The sequence below is a fragment of the Arachis hypogaea genome, chromosome 5 (assembly GCF_003086295.3).
Source record: "Arachis hypogaea cultivar Tifrunner chromosome 5, arahy.Tifrunner.gnm2.J5K5, whole genome shotgun sequence".
NCBI classification, from domain to species: Eukaryota; Viridiplantae; Streptophyta; class Magnoliopsida; order Fabales; family Fabaceae; genus Arachis; species Arachis hypogaea.
In genome coordinates, this window is record NC_092040.1 from 91780811 (window position 1) to 91796137 (window position 15327).

The 15327-nt window shown below is 35.0% G+C and overlaps 4 protein-coding genes across 4 annotated transcripts; 1 reads left to right on the forward strand and 3 right to left on the reverse strand.

Moving 5' to 3' along the window:
* Positions 1–448: 448 nt before the first annotated feature.
* LOC112801915 (uncharacterized) lies at positions 449–5230 on the reverse strand. Its single transcript, XM_025844862.3, has 9 exons — positions 3723–5230; positions 2939–2994; positions 2732–2814; positions 2532–2610; positions 2092–2202; positions 1612–1721; positions 1171–1254; positions 935–972; positions 449–841 (listed from the first exon to the last, which is right to left on the reverse strand). Exons 1-9 carry the CDS (start codon positions 4756–4758, stop codon positions 771–773), a joined length of 1668 nt encoding a protein of 555 aa, XP_025700647.1. The 5' UTR covers positions 4759–5230; the 3' UTR covers positions 449–770.
* Positions 5231–5388: 158 nt separating this feature from the next.
* LOC112801917 (uncharacterized) lies at positions 5389–7070 on the forward strand. The gene is made up of 2 exons (XM_025844865.3): positions 5389–5766; positions 6323–7070. Exons 1-2 carry the CDS (start codon positions 5389–5391, stop codon positions 6479–6481), a joined length of 537 nt encoding a protein of 178 aa, XP_025700650.1. The 3' UTR covers positions 6482–7070.
* A 567-nt stretch (positions 7071–7637) lies between these two features.
* Positions 7638–10879, reverse strand: LOC112801916 (glucuronokinase 1). The gene is made up of 6 exons (XM_025844864.3): positions 10487–10879; positions 10233–10382; positions 9166–9354; positions 8951–9067; positions 8494–8654; positions 7638–8001 (listed from the first exon to the last, which is right to left on the reverse strand). The coding sequence occupies exons 1-6, from the start codon at positions 10688–10690 to the stop codon at positions 7764–7766; spliced, it is 1059 nt and encodes a 352-aa protein (XP_025700649.1). The 5' UTR covers positions 10691–10879; the 3' UTR covers positions 7638–7763.
* A 2152-nt stretch (positions 10880–13031) lies between these two features.
* LOC112803740 (uncharacterized mitochondrial protein AtMg00810-like) lies at positions 13032–13634 on the reverse strand. The gene has a single exon (XM_025847211.1). It carries the CDS (start codon positions 13632–13634, stop codon positions 13032–13034), a length of 603 nt encoding a protein of 200 aa, XP_025702996.1.
* Between the last annotated feature and the right edge of the window lie 1693 nt (positions 13635–15327).

Genomic DNA, 15327 nt, shown 5'->3' on the forward strand with positions numbered 1-15327 from the left:
CTTTTTAATCAATTAAATTTAATTCATATTATTATTTAATTAAATTACAAAATAACGGTTAAGCACAATTATTATCTATATTAAAACAGTATATTTTTTCTTTGTATATCTTTTTTGTTGAATAATAATATTAAATCATATATAAATTGTCAAATTAAATAAATATATTGTAGAATATTTTTTACAAATTAACTTCTAAATTTAATATTAATTTACATATTATATAATATATTCCTAAGCAATATTAGTATTTTAAATTTATACTATATAATATAATTAATTAGCTATTCGCGCATCGCGCAATGCAAGTCTTAATCTAGTTTATTTGTTAATGGTGACATAAGTAGTGTGAGGAGGGAAATCTCCTAATCACTTATATCAACATTGAACTTCAACAAAATAAGTATAGCCAATATTGTAGAAACTGATATGAAAAATGACAAACTCATTTTTGGCACAACATGTGAAATTTGTGCAAGAATTTTTACTTTTTTCCTTTATATACGGTTGGTATAAATGAATGGTCAAATGTTTCCTTGCTCAATTACTACATCTACTTAAAAAGGTAAAAAGGGAAGAAGACTTTGAGCCTAGTATATCATGACTATATAACTTTAAAGAAAACATATAAGAATAGAACATTGAAGGTAAAAAATGAAACTATAAAGAATAAACATAAAATCGGTTTATAAACCACTGCGCATCTATTTACCAACCAAAACAAGGGAAAGACACAGCAATTTGCAGATCATGGCTCCAATCAACGACAGTTAGAGGTAAGTTTTGGTAATAGCCTCTTCAAGTTCTTGGAAGTCCCAAGCATCATCTGCTGAATATTGCCCTGAAGAAAAGTGAGGAGAACAGTGCTGAATTCAGCAACAGCTTTACACAACTAACAACACATTTACTGCTTTGGAAGATCAGAGACACTCACCAATTGAATCTCTTCGCAGAGCAGTTAAATGGGCGCAACTGCAAAATTGCAGCAAATAATGATTCTTCTTAGTATTGGTAACTAGGCAAATATCAAATCATAAACTTCTCATACAAGTAACATGCCGAGTTACATAAACAGATAAACAACAAAATTATAACGTAGCGTTGACAAATTTTCTACATATTATGTCGCTGAAGATATAAGGAACATTTTTTTTAATAAAGAATAACTACCTGCCAACAGCCTTCCCAAAATCCGCGCACAATGACCGAATGTATGTCCCTTTAGAACACGTCACTCTAAAAATCAAATTTTGTCTGGAAAAATATAACACAGTGTATCAAATGATGATAAAGAGAAAAGAACAAATCAAAAACTCTAAATGATTACCATTGTAGAAGGCCCTACGATGGTAAAAACCATAAAAGCTTTCATTTGGACAGTGATATTACTATTTGCTACTATTATGATTACAATTCAGCAAATAATTGGTTAGGTGCAATGTCTCCGAACTTTGTGTTTAATGTTTGAAGCTAATATATTAGCAATAATGATTGATTTTGGTATTCCGTGATCAATTTCAAGTTTTAAACAATTGTCAATGGTCAACAGAATTATCAATTCTAGAGAGAAAAGTTTAAGACATGGCTGGGAGGCTTCGCATCCCAAGTTACCTGTCATCCAAGCTGCGCTCTATGTCAAACTGGAGTATTGAGATTCGTCTAGGTGAAAGTTCAACGTTTTCTCCTCTCCTCGCCTTGTCGTACATCCTTTCACCCCCAACCTATCATGAATGAGAAAAAATGTGTAAGCAAGTGGACCAGTTGCCTCAAAATAAGTAACATAAAGTACTGCGTATTGGAGGGGAAAAAGTTGGATGAAATTGCATAACGTGAACTGTTTCGGAAACAAAGGATAATACTTGCTGATAATATAATTGAAATTACTATTTAATACCAATATTTAAATCGACAAAGAGTCTCTATTCGTATCATGTTTCCAATAAGTTAATAAGCCTAGCACCTTCGAATATTTTAACACCTTTCGCATTAAGCAAACCATCTGATCTCAAAACATAAAGTTATGTGTGTGTTGGGGGGGGGGGGGGGGGGGAGGGGAGGGATCAATTTTTTTAAGCATGAAAAAGTTCTTACTTTAATAGCAGAGAACATAGGAGGAACTTGCCAAATCTCCCCGCAAAAAGATGCAGCGTTTCTCTTTATGTCCTCATCTTTGATGTGTTCCCATGGCTCACGCTGAATGACCTAAATAAATACACTGATTATACCATTTTCACTATCTTGAACATTTTTAAATCCCCAAGTATTACAATATGCAGCTGGATGCTCAGTTCAAAGCCGTGGTTCTAGTGTTTTAATTGGAGAAGAGTTACTTAATTTGCTTCTGGGACTTGAAAATTAATCAGACCCTAAATATGATTACAATATCCAGCTCTATTCCCCATTCAAAGTTGTCATGTTAGAGGAAACTTCATGAAGAATTACTTAATTAACTTCTGATATTGATGACCTATAGTTTATCTATTTTTGGTTTCTTAAACTTCAAAATAACAATAACAATTTGACAAACTCACTGGTGAATCAGCATCCCATGTTGAAGTAGCCTCCCCTAGACGGAAGACCCCACTATAACCCTTGATCATCCCTTGATATCTGAAACAGAAAAGTTCAAGATTTACAACTGAAAAGGAAAGTTGTAGTATTGTGAAACAATCAACATCGACTGGTACTCAGATTGAAAAAAATTTCTACTTGATTTTTATTATTTTATTACCTGTCTACCAGTTTTGTTGCTTTTCCAACACAAACAATCAATAAACCAGTAGCCATGGGATCAAGTGTTCCAGCATGGCCTACCTGTAAATTAGACGGCAGGCCCAAACCCAAAAGAATAAATAAATAAATAAGAGAAAGAACACAAAAGTCTGCATGATAAAGTTAACTTAATATAAATTTAAATGTGAAGTAACTAAAAACTAACCTTTTTTACTTTAACAACGCGGCGCAGCTTACCACAAACTGTGAATGAGGTCCAGCCTACCACAAATTTTACATGGCAATTTATTTTCATCAGAGATAAAAATATAAACCTTGACACTTAAACTTTCAAATCATTCCAAATTTACTATATTCAACAAAACATTGTGCACTCTGGCCTTTGGCCCCGTTTCATAAAGAATCAAAGAATTGCACACTCACGACTTAAGAGTAGCAGAGGTGTCTACCAAGTCATGACAACACCAAGGCGTGACTGATGCAACAGTAGTCATGCAGTATGTACATAAGGCAACCTTTTCATCAAGTCATGCAATGAATAGTTTTCTAGATTTGCATTGAATGTAACAACCACATGAAAAAGCAATTTTGATTCTCAGGTTTTCAACAGGGAAGAAACTATCCTTTTGACTTCAAACGGGGAATCAAGCTGATGCCATGCAAGCAAAATTCTTACTAAGCTAAAATATACACTTAAATATAATATACAATCGTTAGTTACTCTTTCTGGTATCTAGTTAGATGATTAACTCATATATATGAAGTCTGCTGGCTTAAATGAATGAAATCAAATCAGAATTCAGATCATTCTTTCCAAATTCTTCCATTCCATTTCCTTCCTCTAAGTTCTCAAAATCTTCAAGACATCAACTATTGTGTTAAAAATATAAAAAGGACATCCACAACAAAGCTAATAAGTTCAGTTACGAATGCAGTTCATTGCAGAGACTTTTTTTTTCTTCTTGTGAGAATATGTCACGCTAACTCACCCTTTGGTTTGTTAATCAAAACCACAGTGCCATGTGGACTGTCCCATACCGGGGGGAGTCCAGTCCTCCTCGATGAAAGAAAAGGCTCTGCATTGATACTACTAACTTCACCATCCTTTTTGTCAACTCTCTTCAAGCCCTTGAAGAATTCCTCGACCTTCTTCTCCCTAAGATCCTTCACCAAGTCCCCATCACCCTTCTTTTCCTCTTCCCTCTTCTCATCAAAAAAGACCAACTTGTTATCACCCTTATCATCCTTCTTCTCCTCCCTAACACCAGCAGTCTTCCTACCCTTCCCCTTGCTCCTCACACCACCATCTACATTTTCATTTTCATTTAAATTTGCATTTGCATTCGCATTCAAATTCGACTCTCCCGGTTTGAGAAATGCCTTGTCAAGGCATTGATTAGGGAAGTACTTCTTCTCCAACTGATACACCATCTTGTAGTGCTTCTCCTTCTCCCAAGGGTAAGCAAAAGCATCATAAAAATACAACTCTTCTTCTCTACGGTGCAGAGTTGGAAGCTCCACCACCTCAGGCTTCAGCTCCACAAACTTCTCCCCGTTCCGTAACCGTGCCTCTTCTTCCTCGGAATCTGACCCGTACATCCTCTTCCTTCTCTTGTTGTAGTACTTCCTCTTGGCCTTGTCAAGTTCCAAATTTGACGAACTGGGTTGACCAGAATCGGAGTCAAAGCTCAATTTCCGGTCGACCCAGCTGTCAAGGCGAAGCTCCGAAGTCGGTTCTTGTTCCTCAGGTTCGTCTGGTTCGTGGGGTTCAGAGAGAGCTTGTGCGGCATTTCGTCGAACACGTGGTGGGTGTTTTTGAACGGGGCGATTTATGATGAGTTCGTATTGAAGAGGGTATGGGGTGGGATTGGTAGAGAGGGATTTGTGGAATGGGGAGAGAGAGAAGGGGTGATGGTGATGAAGAGGGAGAGGGAGGAGTGTCGTGGAGGGGATGAAGAGACGGTGAGAACGGGAATGGAGGAGTAGGAGGGAAAGGTGGTGGGTTAGAGAGAATGATTTCGCCATTGAAGTAGAAAGAAGCGAGGTGGTGAAGAAGAAGAAGATGATGATGATGATGCTAATTGCTACCTCCTCTCACTGAGTGACAAGTGAAGCCGTGAAGGTGAAAGCAGAGGGGACTGGTGAAATGCTAGTGTTCGTGTTTATTAAGGTTGAGAAATTCTTGGTACATGAAAATCAAACATATAGAGCTGTCTAACATTTTTGAACTTCTGCTTAGCCTTATTGCTTAACAGTTACAACTCCCAAATTTGATTTACCTGAATTACAAGAGGAAATAGTTGGAGTAATAATGAAGTGATGATGAAACAGTAACTAACAAAAGGAGAATAGAAAAGGTATATTGTTAATTATTTTATATAAAAAAACATTAAATGCTTTTGGTATATAATATTTTTGTACTGAAAATATAGAAACATTTTAAAGATAAAAATAAAAAATAATGCACAAATGAAAAAGGATAAAACCTTTGCTTATAAATAACAAAAGAGAGAGAAAATAGAGTAAGAACTTGAAATCGAAGAGAGAGAAAGAGCGTGAAAACTCGAAATCCCGCGCTCTCACAGTATCCCACTCACTCCTTCCAATTTTTGAATCCCCCAAATTTTCCCTCTTTTCTACTTTCTCTTCGTTCCCATGGAAGAAGATGACGAATGGGAGCTTTGTAACGACGATGGATTCGTCTACAAGCGCAAACGCCGCCGTATAGATCCGTCGTCGACGGCAGTGGAGAATGCAGAGGCAGCGGCGGCGGCGGAGAATGAGAACCGGCGAAGGGAGAGGAAGAAGCGAACGCTGCTGAAGCTGAAAACGAAGTACGAGAATGAGATCCGCGAGTGGGACACATTGTCGAACACCTTGCGTGCAATGCAAAACGCAGCGTTGCAGCAACAGCAACAACGGCAACAAGAACAACGCGCTTCGGAGGAGCAAACGCGAGACCCATCTTCGCTCCCTTCCACTTCTTCGACGGATTCCGTTGGTGGGTCCTTGCTTGATGAGCTTCTCTTGCAGGTAACATATTTGAAAATTGGGTCTTGTAATTTCGGCATTGCTATAATGTTTTCTTCGTTTTGGTGTCAAATTCTAACGGGGGAAAATAAAAGCCCACTATTCTTTCACCAGAAAGATTGTAAATTCTATGAATTAAACTGATATTAAAGTGAATAGTTCTCCCAATTTTGTAGCTCTTGCTCTCAAATCAGCTTCGTTATCAGGAAGCTTGGTCTAAACCTAATTGCCCTAATTTGGTGCTTCTGGAAGAGGGCATTTAGTCTTTTAATCAAGCTAGTTGCAATAATAACTTTGCTCTTCTTAGCATAAGTGTGTGTAGAGAATTCATCAAGGAGTTAAATGTTGTTCTGACAATTGTTAAGAATCTGTTCCAGGTTTTTCAAGTTTCAAAATTAATGTTATAAGAGCTTTTTATCTTGTGGTAGGTCAAAGTCAGCACAAATTAGATTAATAGTAGTGCATTAGAATTAATATTTAGAATAAAAAGTGTTTTAGATCATGGGTATTTGTAGGCTTTACTTCATATAATAATTTGTAGAACTGGTTAAACATGCAGGTGGAAACCCAGGAAGCTATAATCCAAGACATTTCAAATTTATGTAACGTAGCAGAATCAGTGTGCTTTAAGCGAGAAGAACAGTTTAAAAAATCTCTGTTTCATCTTCCCATATGGGCTTCTCCAGTTGAGCTCATGCAAGCATTGTGTGATGAATGAATTAGGTTCTTTCTTTTTGTGAATTAATGTTATTCTTTTCTGGGGCGATGGATGCGTAAGTGAACAAAGATATATACAGAGAACAACCCTTGATGTCATGTACAACTATGCAGATTGGTAAATATTTCTTAGACGTGTTAGATTTAAGGGAATCAAGGTTTTGGCTGGAATTATGAAATTGGAACGACCAAGATAGAGAGAACCCCTGATTTCCTCGAAATTGTGGAAGGCAAGCTTCTCTGAAGTATTCAGTGAAGCACAAAGATTGAATTCTGTAGTTACTGTATATTAGTATATTCATTTAAGTTTTAGAATCTAATGAGTTGTTGGGAGTTTTTCACTGGTTTTGTTTAGAAAATTGTGACATTTTTTATAAAAAGAAAATTGAAGTAGGGAGTGAATGACTTTTCTATAGGATCATGAATTTAAGATTCTCTAAAGTGAGTAAGTTGGTAAAGTGGGAGATTTAAATTCTTCACTTTAGAGGATTTAAATTCTTTTCTTTAAGATGTCTTGTATTGTAAGGTGTCATCAATTCAGCGTAGGAGACCCCTGTTCAAGTGTAGGAAATCCTTACTATCTTTCTAAATTCTGTTTTACATTTCACTCATCGTAATTTTTTGGTGCATTTTTAGATTATTTCAGCTAAATAGTATCTAGGATCAAATAAAAATGCATCAAAATGTAAGATAAAATAGAATGGAAAGAGTGATTCTTGTTCTGCAGGTTACTAACAGGGGGTGGACTGATTAACATTCAACATCCAACACAGACAAATCACCATAATACCATATGCAACCAAATCAATGTCTATTCGGCAAATTACACTATTACGGACATTCATGACTGTTCCTAGGATACAAATGAATTCAAAAGTTAAAAAATTAAAGAGAAATGTTATATACATCATTTTTTGTATATATATTTAAATGATCAATAAGAAGTAAGAAAAGCTGAAAATTGTGTTTCCTTTCCAATAAAAGTAAAGTTAATAGTAGTGTATCAAAAAAATAGTGCAAATATAATTTCTTTTTTCTAAATTAGCATCCAGTCTTTTATTGTATAAATTAGTTATTTATGCAAAACAAATAAGATTGTGCAGAAACATTGTTTGAACGTCCAAAGGAAATGTACCAAAAAGAAAGACTCTCTAGAATTCAACAAATTCAACTGAATTAATATTGATTATTCTTAAATACAGTAACAAATCATTGGAAATTCTATTTCGTCTCTTAATGAAAAGACATTTTTTCTTCATGAAGAGTATAATGGATTACATCATTTATAAGGTTTTCAAGTCAATGTCATTAAGACGGGAAGGAACAAGTTCAATTGGTTGTAACACAAATCCTGCTTGATTACATTCTTCTTGCAGCTGTTTTACCTGAGAATCCCCATGGGGACAATATACGACAACAGCTCCTCCACTACCTGTAAATTTTGATGCAGCTCCAACTTTTCTAGCTACCTCTACCATTTTGATGTTTAAATCACCAAGGGCAGCATCTCCAAACATTGACCTATACAATATCCCATGAGTACAGAACATGTATAATTTAGAGGATTTAGCTATTTTGTGTTCTAACGACATATTTTAAGAGTATAATAATAGAAACTTTTTAAGCTTTTAATGTATTCAATGCATTCGAAATGTAAACAAATTTATCTTTCAATATCTTTTAATAAAATATTTCTTTTTATGGTATTCTTAAAGTGTGCTCGTAGGCTACATGTAAGCAAGACCCTAATTTAGATTAAGTTAATTGTATTGGTAAACCACAGTAGTGTTTAGTAGGCCTGCAAGATGAAGAGCTTAGTCTAAATGCTAATCATGGTTTGGTGGTTTTGAAAATGAGAGCTTGTCAAAATAAATATTAACTTACTATCAATATTTAAACTGAAGCTTGTAAGTTAAAACAATCATATGTAAGTTTCAAAACTGATTTTTTTGTAACTGCTATCAGTCATAGATAAATTCATCTATCTTAGATGACAAAGATAAATTGAGTTACCTTCGCAGGTCAAAATTCCTATTCATGAGTGCTGCAAATTTAGAATAGTCCTTTTCTTCTAATGCCTTTCTTCCTTCTTTTGCTAAATTTGCAACTTCTTTCATTGATGATACAATGAACTCTTCACCATTTAGCCACCTTTGCCTTACTTGACTATGAACCTACATGTTAATGTAGCTTAAAATTTATAAATGAAAAGAAAATCATGAGACAAGTTCTGAAGTGGAAAGTCCTTTTTCTATTACAAGATTTGTAAGAGTATGGCTTTTATAATGTTGCCACCCAACTTAATTATCTTTTATATAGTATATATATAGATCAATCCAATGCTAACTAATTGGTAATCCTCTTGTAAGGACTCTTCTTTGCCAAAGAGATTAAGGGATGTGATTAGTAGCCGGAGGCAGGGAACATAATAAAGTAATAGCAGACGATTAAATCATTCCATGTGACTAACCTTCCCAGAATCACTAGGATTCTCAGCATAGATTAGATGCAAAGGTGGGAGGAGATTCACATCCAAAGGCTCATAAACTCCATGCCCCAGTTTATCCATGTTTTCCTTGCTGAAATCCTATAAAAGCACCCAAACAAAGTCAAATGACTTATTAGCATTCATTCATCATTCACCTCTGAAATATATCGTTTGATAGAAATTACAAGAAAACATACCATGTAAACTAGGCCCCCATAGACTTGTGCAACACGATCCTGAAGACCAGCAACTATGCCTAGCTCATTCTCTGCCGCGAGGACAAGGCCAGGCCTCACCTCAACCTTGATTAGATGACGGACATCATAGAAATCAAGAAGGCAGTTTAAGGCAGCACAGACGATCGCACTAGAACCTGAAAGTCCTGTCTGAAAGGTCAAATTTACAATAAGCAACAATGATTCAGCAAAATGAGAAATTACGGAAAAAAAAATATATTAAAATTAAAGCAAAAGAAAATAATAAAGATCAGGATAAGACAACGGATAACACCGCAATGATAATTATAATCATAAAAAAAATCCTCCTAATTTCAACGGACTGCAATTGAGATCGAGATCAGTATGCAAACAGTTCAAATGAAATACTTCAAATAGATTACTACGGAGAAAAAGCTCAGCTCAAGCGGCAAGTAAGAATGTAGACATAGATTTTGGTAACCATTACTATTAATGGAAATAATATATCAATAATATTTCTATAATTAAGTATAGATACAGTATTCAAGGAGTACTCTCGTGTATATTTATTACTAGGATAGGAAATTATGCATTCTAATTTATTAGGATCGTAAATTATGCCTTTTAAGATAAAAAAGATTCGATATAGTTTCATATCAAAAGATGTATATACATATGTTCATGACTAATGGGAAAACAGGTTAAAACAACTTATTTTCTACAATTACCATTAGGAGTTAGAACAAATGTTAAAAGATTACAAAATTATTCTAAAGTTTTTAGAAAATAATACAATGCATTATATTATAGTCACTAGAACCCTAATAAAAATCAAATTTCTATCTGATGCTTTTCATGTTTGAAATTTGAATTCTCAATTAACATAAAACGTTTAAATCGAAAAACAATAATCCAATCCCTCAGTGCAACACAATCATCATCATCATCATCATCATCATCATCATCATCATCAATGTTTAATTAAACAACGCGGTAACGCAATTGCAATATCTTCCAAGTTTCAACAAAATCGAGAATAATGGAGATTAGAGCAAGCAAGCTAGTACCTGACGAGGTATATCAGTATCATAAGAGAGAGTGAAATTCTTCTCAGCGAGAGTAATGGCATTCTCCTTGCAGTAATTGTGGAAAACCTTGCAAATCGCCATAAGCAACCGTACTCCACCATAGTAACCTTCATTATTCAACCTATTCACCTGCACATGCACATGCAAATCAGAATCAGAAACAGAATCAGGATGAGATCGGATCTGATCCAATGAGATCAGAAAAAAAAAGAAAGGCGATAGATCTGACCGACCAATTGAGGAAGAGAGGTGAAGCGGACAAAATCGTGAATAGGATGCGGCTGAATTAAGAGGTCGTTGGAAGGGTGCAGGGTGACGGTGGCGGAGAAGTTGGCGAGGCTGAGAGAGATTGTGTTGCCGTAATACACGTCGCTTGGGTTGCCGAGAAGCCCCACGCGCGCGTAAGCCTTGTGCTTTATAACACCCTCGCCTTCCATTGCTATTTCCTCTCTTTCTTTCTTTCTTTCTTCGTTTTTTTCCAAATTGCTTTATATAAATTACTGAGTTTCTGCAATCATCTTTGTTTGTTTGTTTTGCTTACACACTATAAATGGAAAGCTGAGGTGGCATGGATTGCATTGCAATTTGCAAGTGCTAACTATATTTAGTTAACTAATAGTTTATTTGATTTTATTTTTGTGTGAAGATATTTATATAATTATTGAAAAGTACATATAAAAAATTAAAGTAAAATTTAATATTTAGAATTTTTATTTCTCTTAATTTTTTATTATTCAAACATTCATATGAAAATAACGAAAAAAATATTCAGTTTGGTCTTAAAATTACATTTGAGTCTCAATTTAATTTTTAAAATTTTAATTATCTCAATTTAATTCTTAAAATTTTTAAATTTTAATTACGTTAGTTTATTACAGAATTAATTAAAAAATTTAAAAATTAAATTAAGACAATTAAAATTTTAAAAATTAAATTAAAGTTTAAATATAATTTTAAGGACCAAATTAAATATTTTTTCAAAAATAATTCATATTTAAAAAAATAAAATATCTCATATTTTTAACTAAGTATTAAAAAAGAATTAATTTCTAATTTTTTAAAATATATCTTCACATATTTAGTACATATTTTAGAAATGAAGGTATATATTTATTTTTTAGAATATATAACAACACTAAATCAAAAAAAGTTCACTCAGTCTGGTAAGGCAGATTATTCCATGGTGATTAATGAGCACCTGAATTTTACTGTTCTAAAACTCCCAAATTAAACGGCAGCAACCCTAATTATAATGATAAAAAAATTGTTATTTGTTCTTTAACTTTCAGTATTTATTCAGTTTTTTTTTAATTTATTATTATTTAATTTAAATATATTTTTTTATATATTAAATCTTCAAAAAATTAAAAAATTATTTATTTTTTATTTTTTATTAAATTAAATAAAAGATAATATTTAAAAAATACTTAATTACACTAAAAAAAAGTTAAGCTACAATTGAATATAAATCAATCAAATGATAATCATAATAAAAAATTAAAAATAAAATTCAAGGAAAGCACAAAAAAAGTGACTAGTTGTCTTTCCATTCAAATAAAAATTGTGGTTAAATATCTTAAAATTTATAAAATATTATTTATACATTAAAATTATTTATTATATATTTTTATATAAATATAAAAATATTATTTAATTTATTTTTAATATATATTTTAGAAAAAATTTCAAGTATACTGAAAATCGGTGTTTCATTATTTTAGCCGTTAATTTTAATTAATATATATTATTTATATCTTTTATAATTTAAATCAACAGTTAAAAGAACTGGAACACTGATGCTGTTATTAATATACTTAAAACTTTTTTAATATTTTATATTTTAATATAAAATTTATATCTAAACACGGAGGAACCTGAAGCATCATATGGTTCAGAATAAGAATTGGGTAAACCACTTTAAAGTCAATTTAAAAGATGTGATTGATTCTAAAGTAGTGCCAACTCACAGTGTTGTATTTTCATTTAAAGATAAGATGATATTTTATGATATGACCAGCCACTGAAAATATATTAGCAATTTATAATTAGACTAATTTTTTTGAATTGTAGTAATGTGTATAATTAATTACTATAATTGTTAGAGTAGTTTTTTTTATTATACGGTATAAAATTATGTAATTTTAAAACTATTTGGTTTTCTATTAAAATGTTAGTTTTTATTTAATAATTATATACTGTGAAGTATCATATCAGAATTTGAAAATAAGGTGAAGAACAGAAAAAAAGGAGAGAGAAAAAGAAGAAAGCCAATCTGAGATATTTTGTGAAGTGAAGAAAATGAATTTTACCTAGCCTTCTTCTACAGCTGTCATTGATATATATAATTAGAGATGTAACAGTCTTAGCTAACTAACAGAGTAACTAACTACTTCTAGAGTCTTCTATTTGTAACTGACTTCCTAGCTGTCACTCAATTGCAGCTTGCTTGGCTTTACTGCTTACATCAACCCTACTACTTTATTCCTTAGGATTTTCTTTGAGCACTCGTTGTGTAACTCTGAGTTTGGATCTGAATTTGAGGAAGTTGAGACTGGAGGTGGATTTGGTGAAACTATCAGCTATTTAGTATTGAGAGGAGATGTGCAGTATATTAACCTTCTTTTGTGCTACATGATCTCTTACAAAGTAGAGGTCAAGTTCAAAATGTTTGCTCTTGCTATGCAAAATTAGATTTACAGCCATTAGGACTGCACTTTGGTTGTCACAGTAGAGATTTGGTGTGGTGGAGCATGGGATTTTCATTTCACTCATCAAATTTTAGAACCAGAGAATTTCAGTCAAGCCTGCAGCCAGCCCTCGATACTCTGTCTCTCTGGAGCTTCTTGAGACTGCATTTTGTTTTCTTCTTGACCATGAGACTAGGTTTGGACCTAGGAAGACACAAAATTCACTGGTAGATTTTCTGTCATCAATGTCACTGCCCCAATCTGAATCACTGAAGCCATAGATTCGACATTCATTAGTTCTTTGAAACCTTAGGCCATAGTCTATTGTTCCTGCCAGGTATCGTAGGATACGCTTAACTGCTTTCCAGTGGCTTTCCAAAGGGGTGTGCATAAACTGAGAGACTTTGTTCACGACAAAAGTGATTTTGGGTCTGGTGATTGTGGCATATTGGAGGCCACCGACTATGGATCTGTACAGCGTTGGGTTGTGGTGAAGATCCTCACCATGAGCTGATAGCTTGAGATTGGAAACCATGGGTGTTGGTACGGCATTGGCATCGCACATTCTCGCTTTGGTAAGGAGGTCCTTGATGTACTTGGTTTGGCATAGGAGTATGTCATTATCATTGAATTTCACAGTTTCAATGCCCAGGAAGTAGCTCATTTCTCCCAAATCCTTGAGTGCAAACACCATATTCAGGTGCACAATTAGGTCAGAGATTTCAACCTGGGATGACCCAATAACCAGAATGTCTTCCACATACACCAAAACGTAGAGGATAGAGGAGTGCGAGAATCTAGTGAAGAGTGAGGTATCCGATTTGGTGTTAGTGAAGCCAAATTGATTGAGGAATTCCTTCAGTTTGGTGAACCACGCACGGGGGGCTTGCTTCAGGCCATATAGGTATCTCTGGAGCTTACAGACATGATGGGGTTGAGCAAGAGAGATGAATCATTTGGGTTGGGACATGAAAACGGTCTCCTGTAAGTCGCCATTTAGAAAAGAATTATTGAAGTCGAACTGTCGAATGGGCCACCCCTTGGAGAGTGCTAGGCTGAGCATGACCCGGACTGTGGGCGGACGGACAACGGGACTGAACACTTGGTCATAGTTGACCCCTTCTCGCTGGTGGAAGCCCTTTGCAACGAGTCGGGCCTTGTATTTTTGAATGGTGCCATATGGGTGCTTCTTAATCCGGATCACCCACTTGGAGCCAATCACTGGTGCAGTGTGTGGTGGGGGTTTGGGAACGAGTTGCCAGCTGCTATTGTGCATCAGAGCGTTATACTCCTCTTGTATAGCTTGCTTCCAGTGGGGAGTGGCTAGAGCTTATTGAATAGATTGAGGCAAGGAATGGGTGAGGTCATCAGTGAGACTAGAGGCAGGGGTGGCGAGCACTGCTGCATATGTTTTGGGTTTGAGGCTTCCTATTTTGCTGCGAGTCTGCATCAGATAATGGTTAACGGTAGTAAGCAGAGGAGGGGGAGTGGCAGTACAATCTCAGTGCAGGCAGGCTGGAGAGCACCTGAAGAAGCAAAGGAGATACTAGCAGAGGTGTTAGTAGCAGCAGTGTTAGAAACAGAATTATCAGGCAAAGAGACAGGTAAAGCAGATAATGATTCATGTATTATGTTAATTATATTGGAGGTATCATGTGATGAATGCAAAGGTAAAGGAGGGCTGGGGGGTTGGGGTGAGATGGGCAGGGGAGGTTGTGGTATAGTATGAGTTGGTAGTGGTGCTGGAGTGCCAGCTAGGGGTAGATAGACCAGGGGTATGGAGGTTTGGGTTGAAGGGGAAGCTGGGTTGGGGTTGATTTGAGAGGGGAAGAGTTGGTTATAGAGAAACTCATGTTCATTGAAGATGACATCCCTTGAAGTGAATTCTTTGCCAGTTGGAGAAAGACAGATATATCCTTTGTGGTTTGGGACATAGCCAAGAAAGATACATTTTTAGGATCTATGGCTGAATTTAGTTTGGTTGTAGGGTCTTAGGAGAGGATAACAGGTACATCCAAAAGGTTTAAGAAAGCTGTAGTCATGTTTAGTTTTGGTGAGAGCTTTATAGGGAGAGATGTTATTCAACTTTGGATTTGGTAGTAAATTGATGAGGTAGGTGGCTGAGAGGGATGCTTCACCCCAAAAGGTTAAGGGAAGGATTGCTTGGGCTAAGAGAGTTAGGGTAGTTTCTGTGATAAGTCTGTGCTTTCTTTCTACTTTCCTATTTTGTTGGTGGGAGTAGGGGCAGGTGAGTCTGTGTTGGATGCCATTGGTTTCAAGGTATTGGGTGAAGGCTGTGGAGAGGTATTCCTTTCCATTGTCAGTTTGCAAGGCTTTTATCTTCAGTCCTGTTTTGAGTTTCATTGTTGCCTTGTACTTTTGAAATG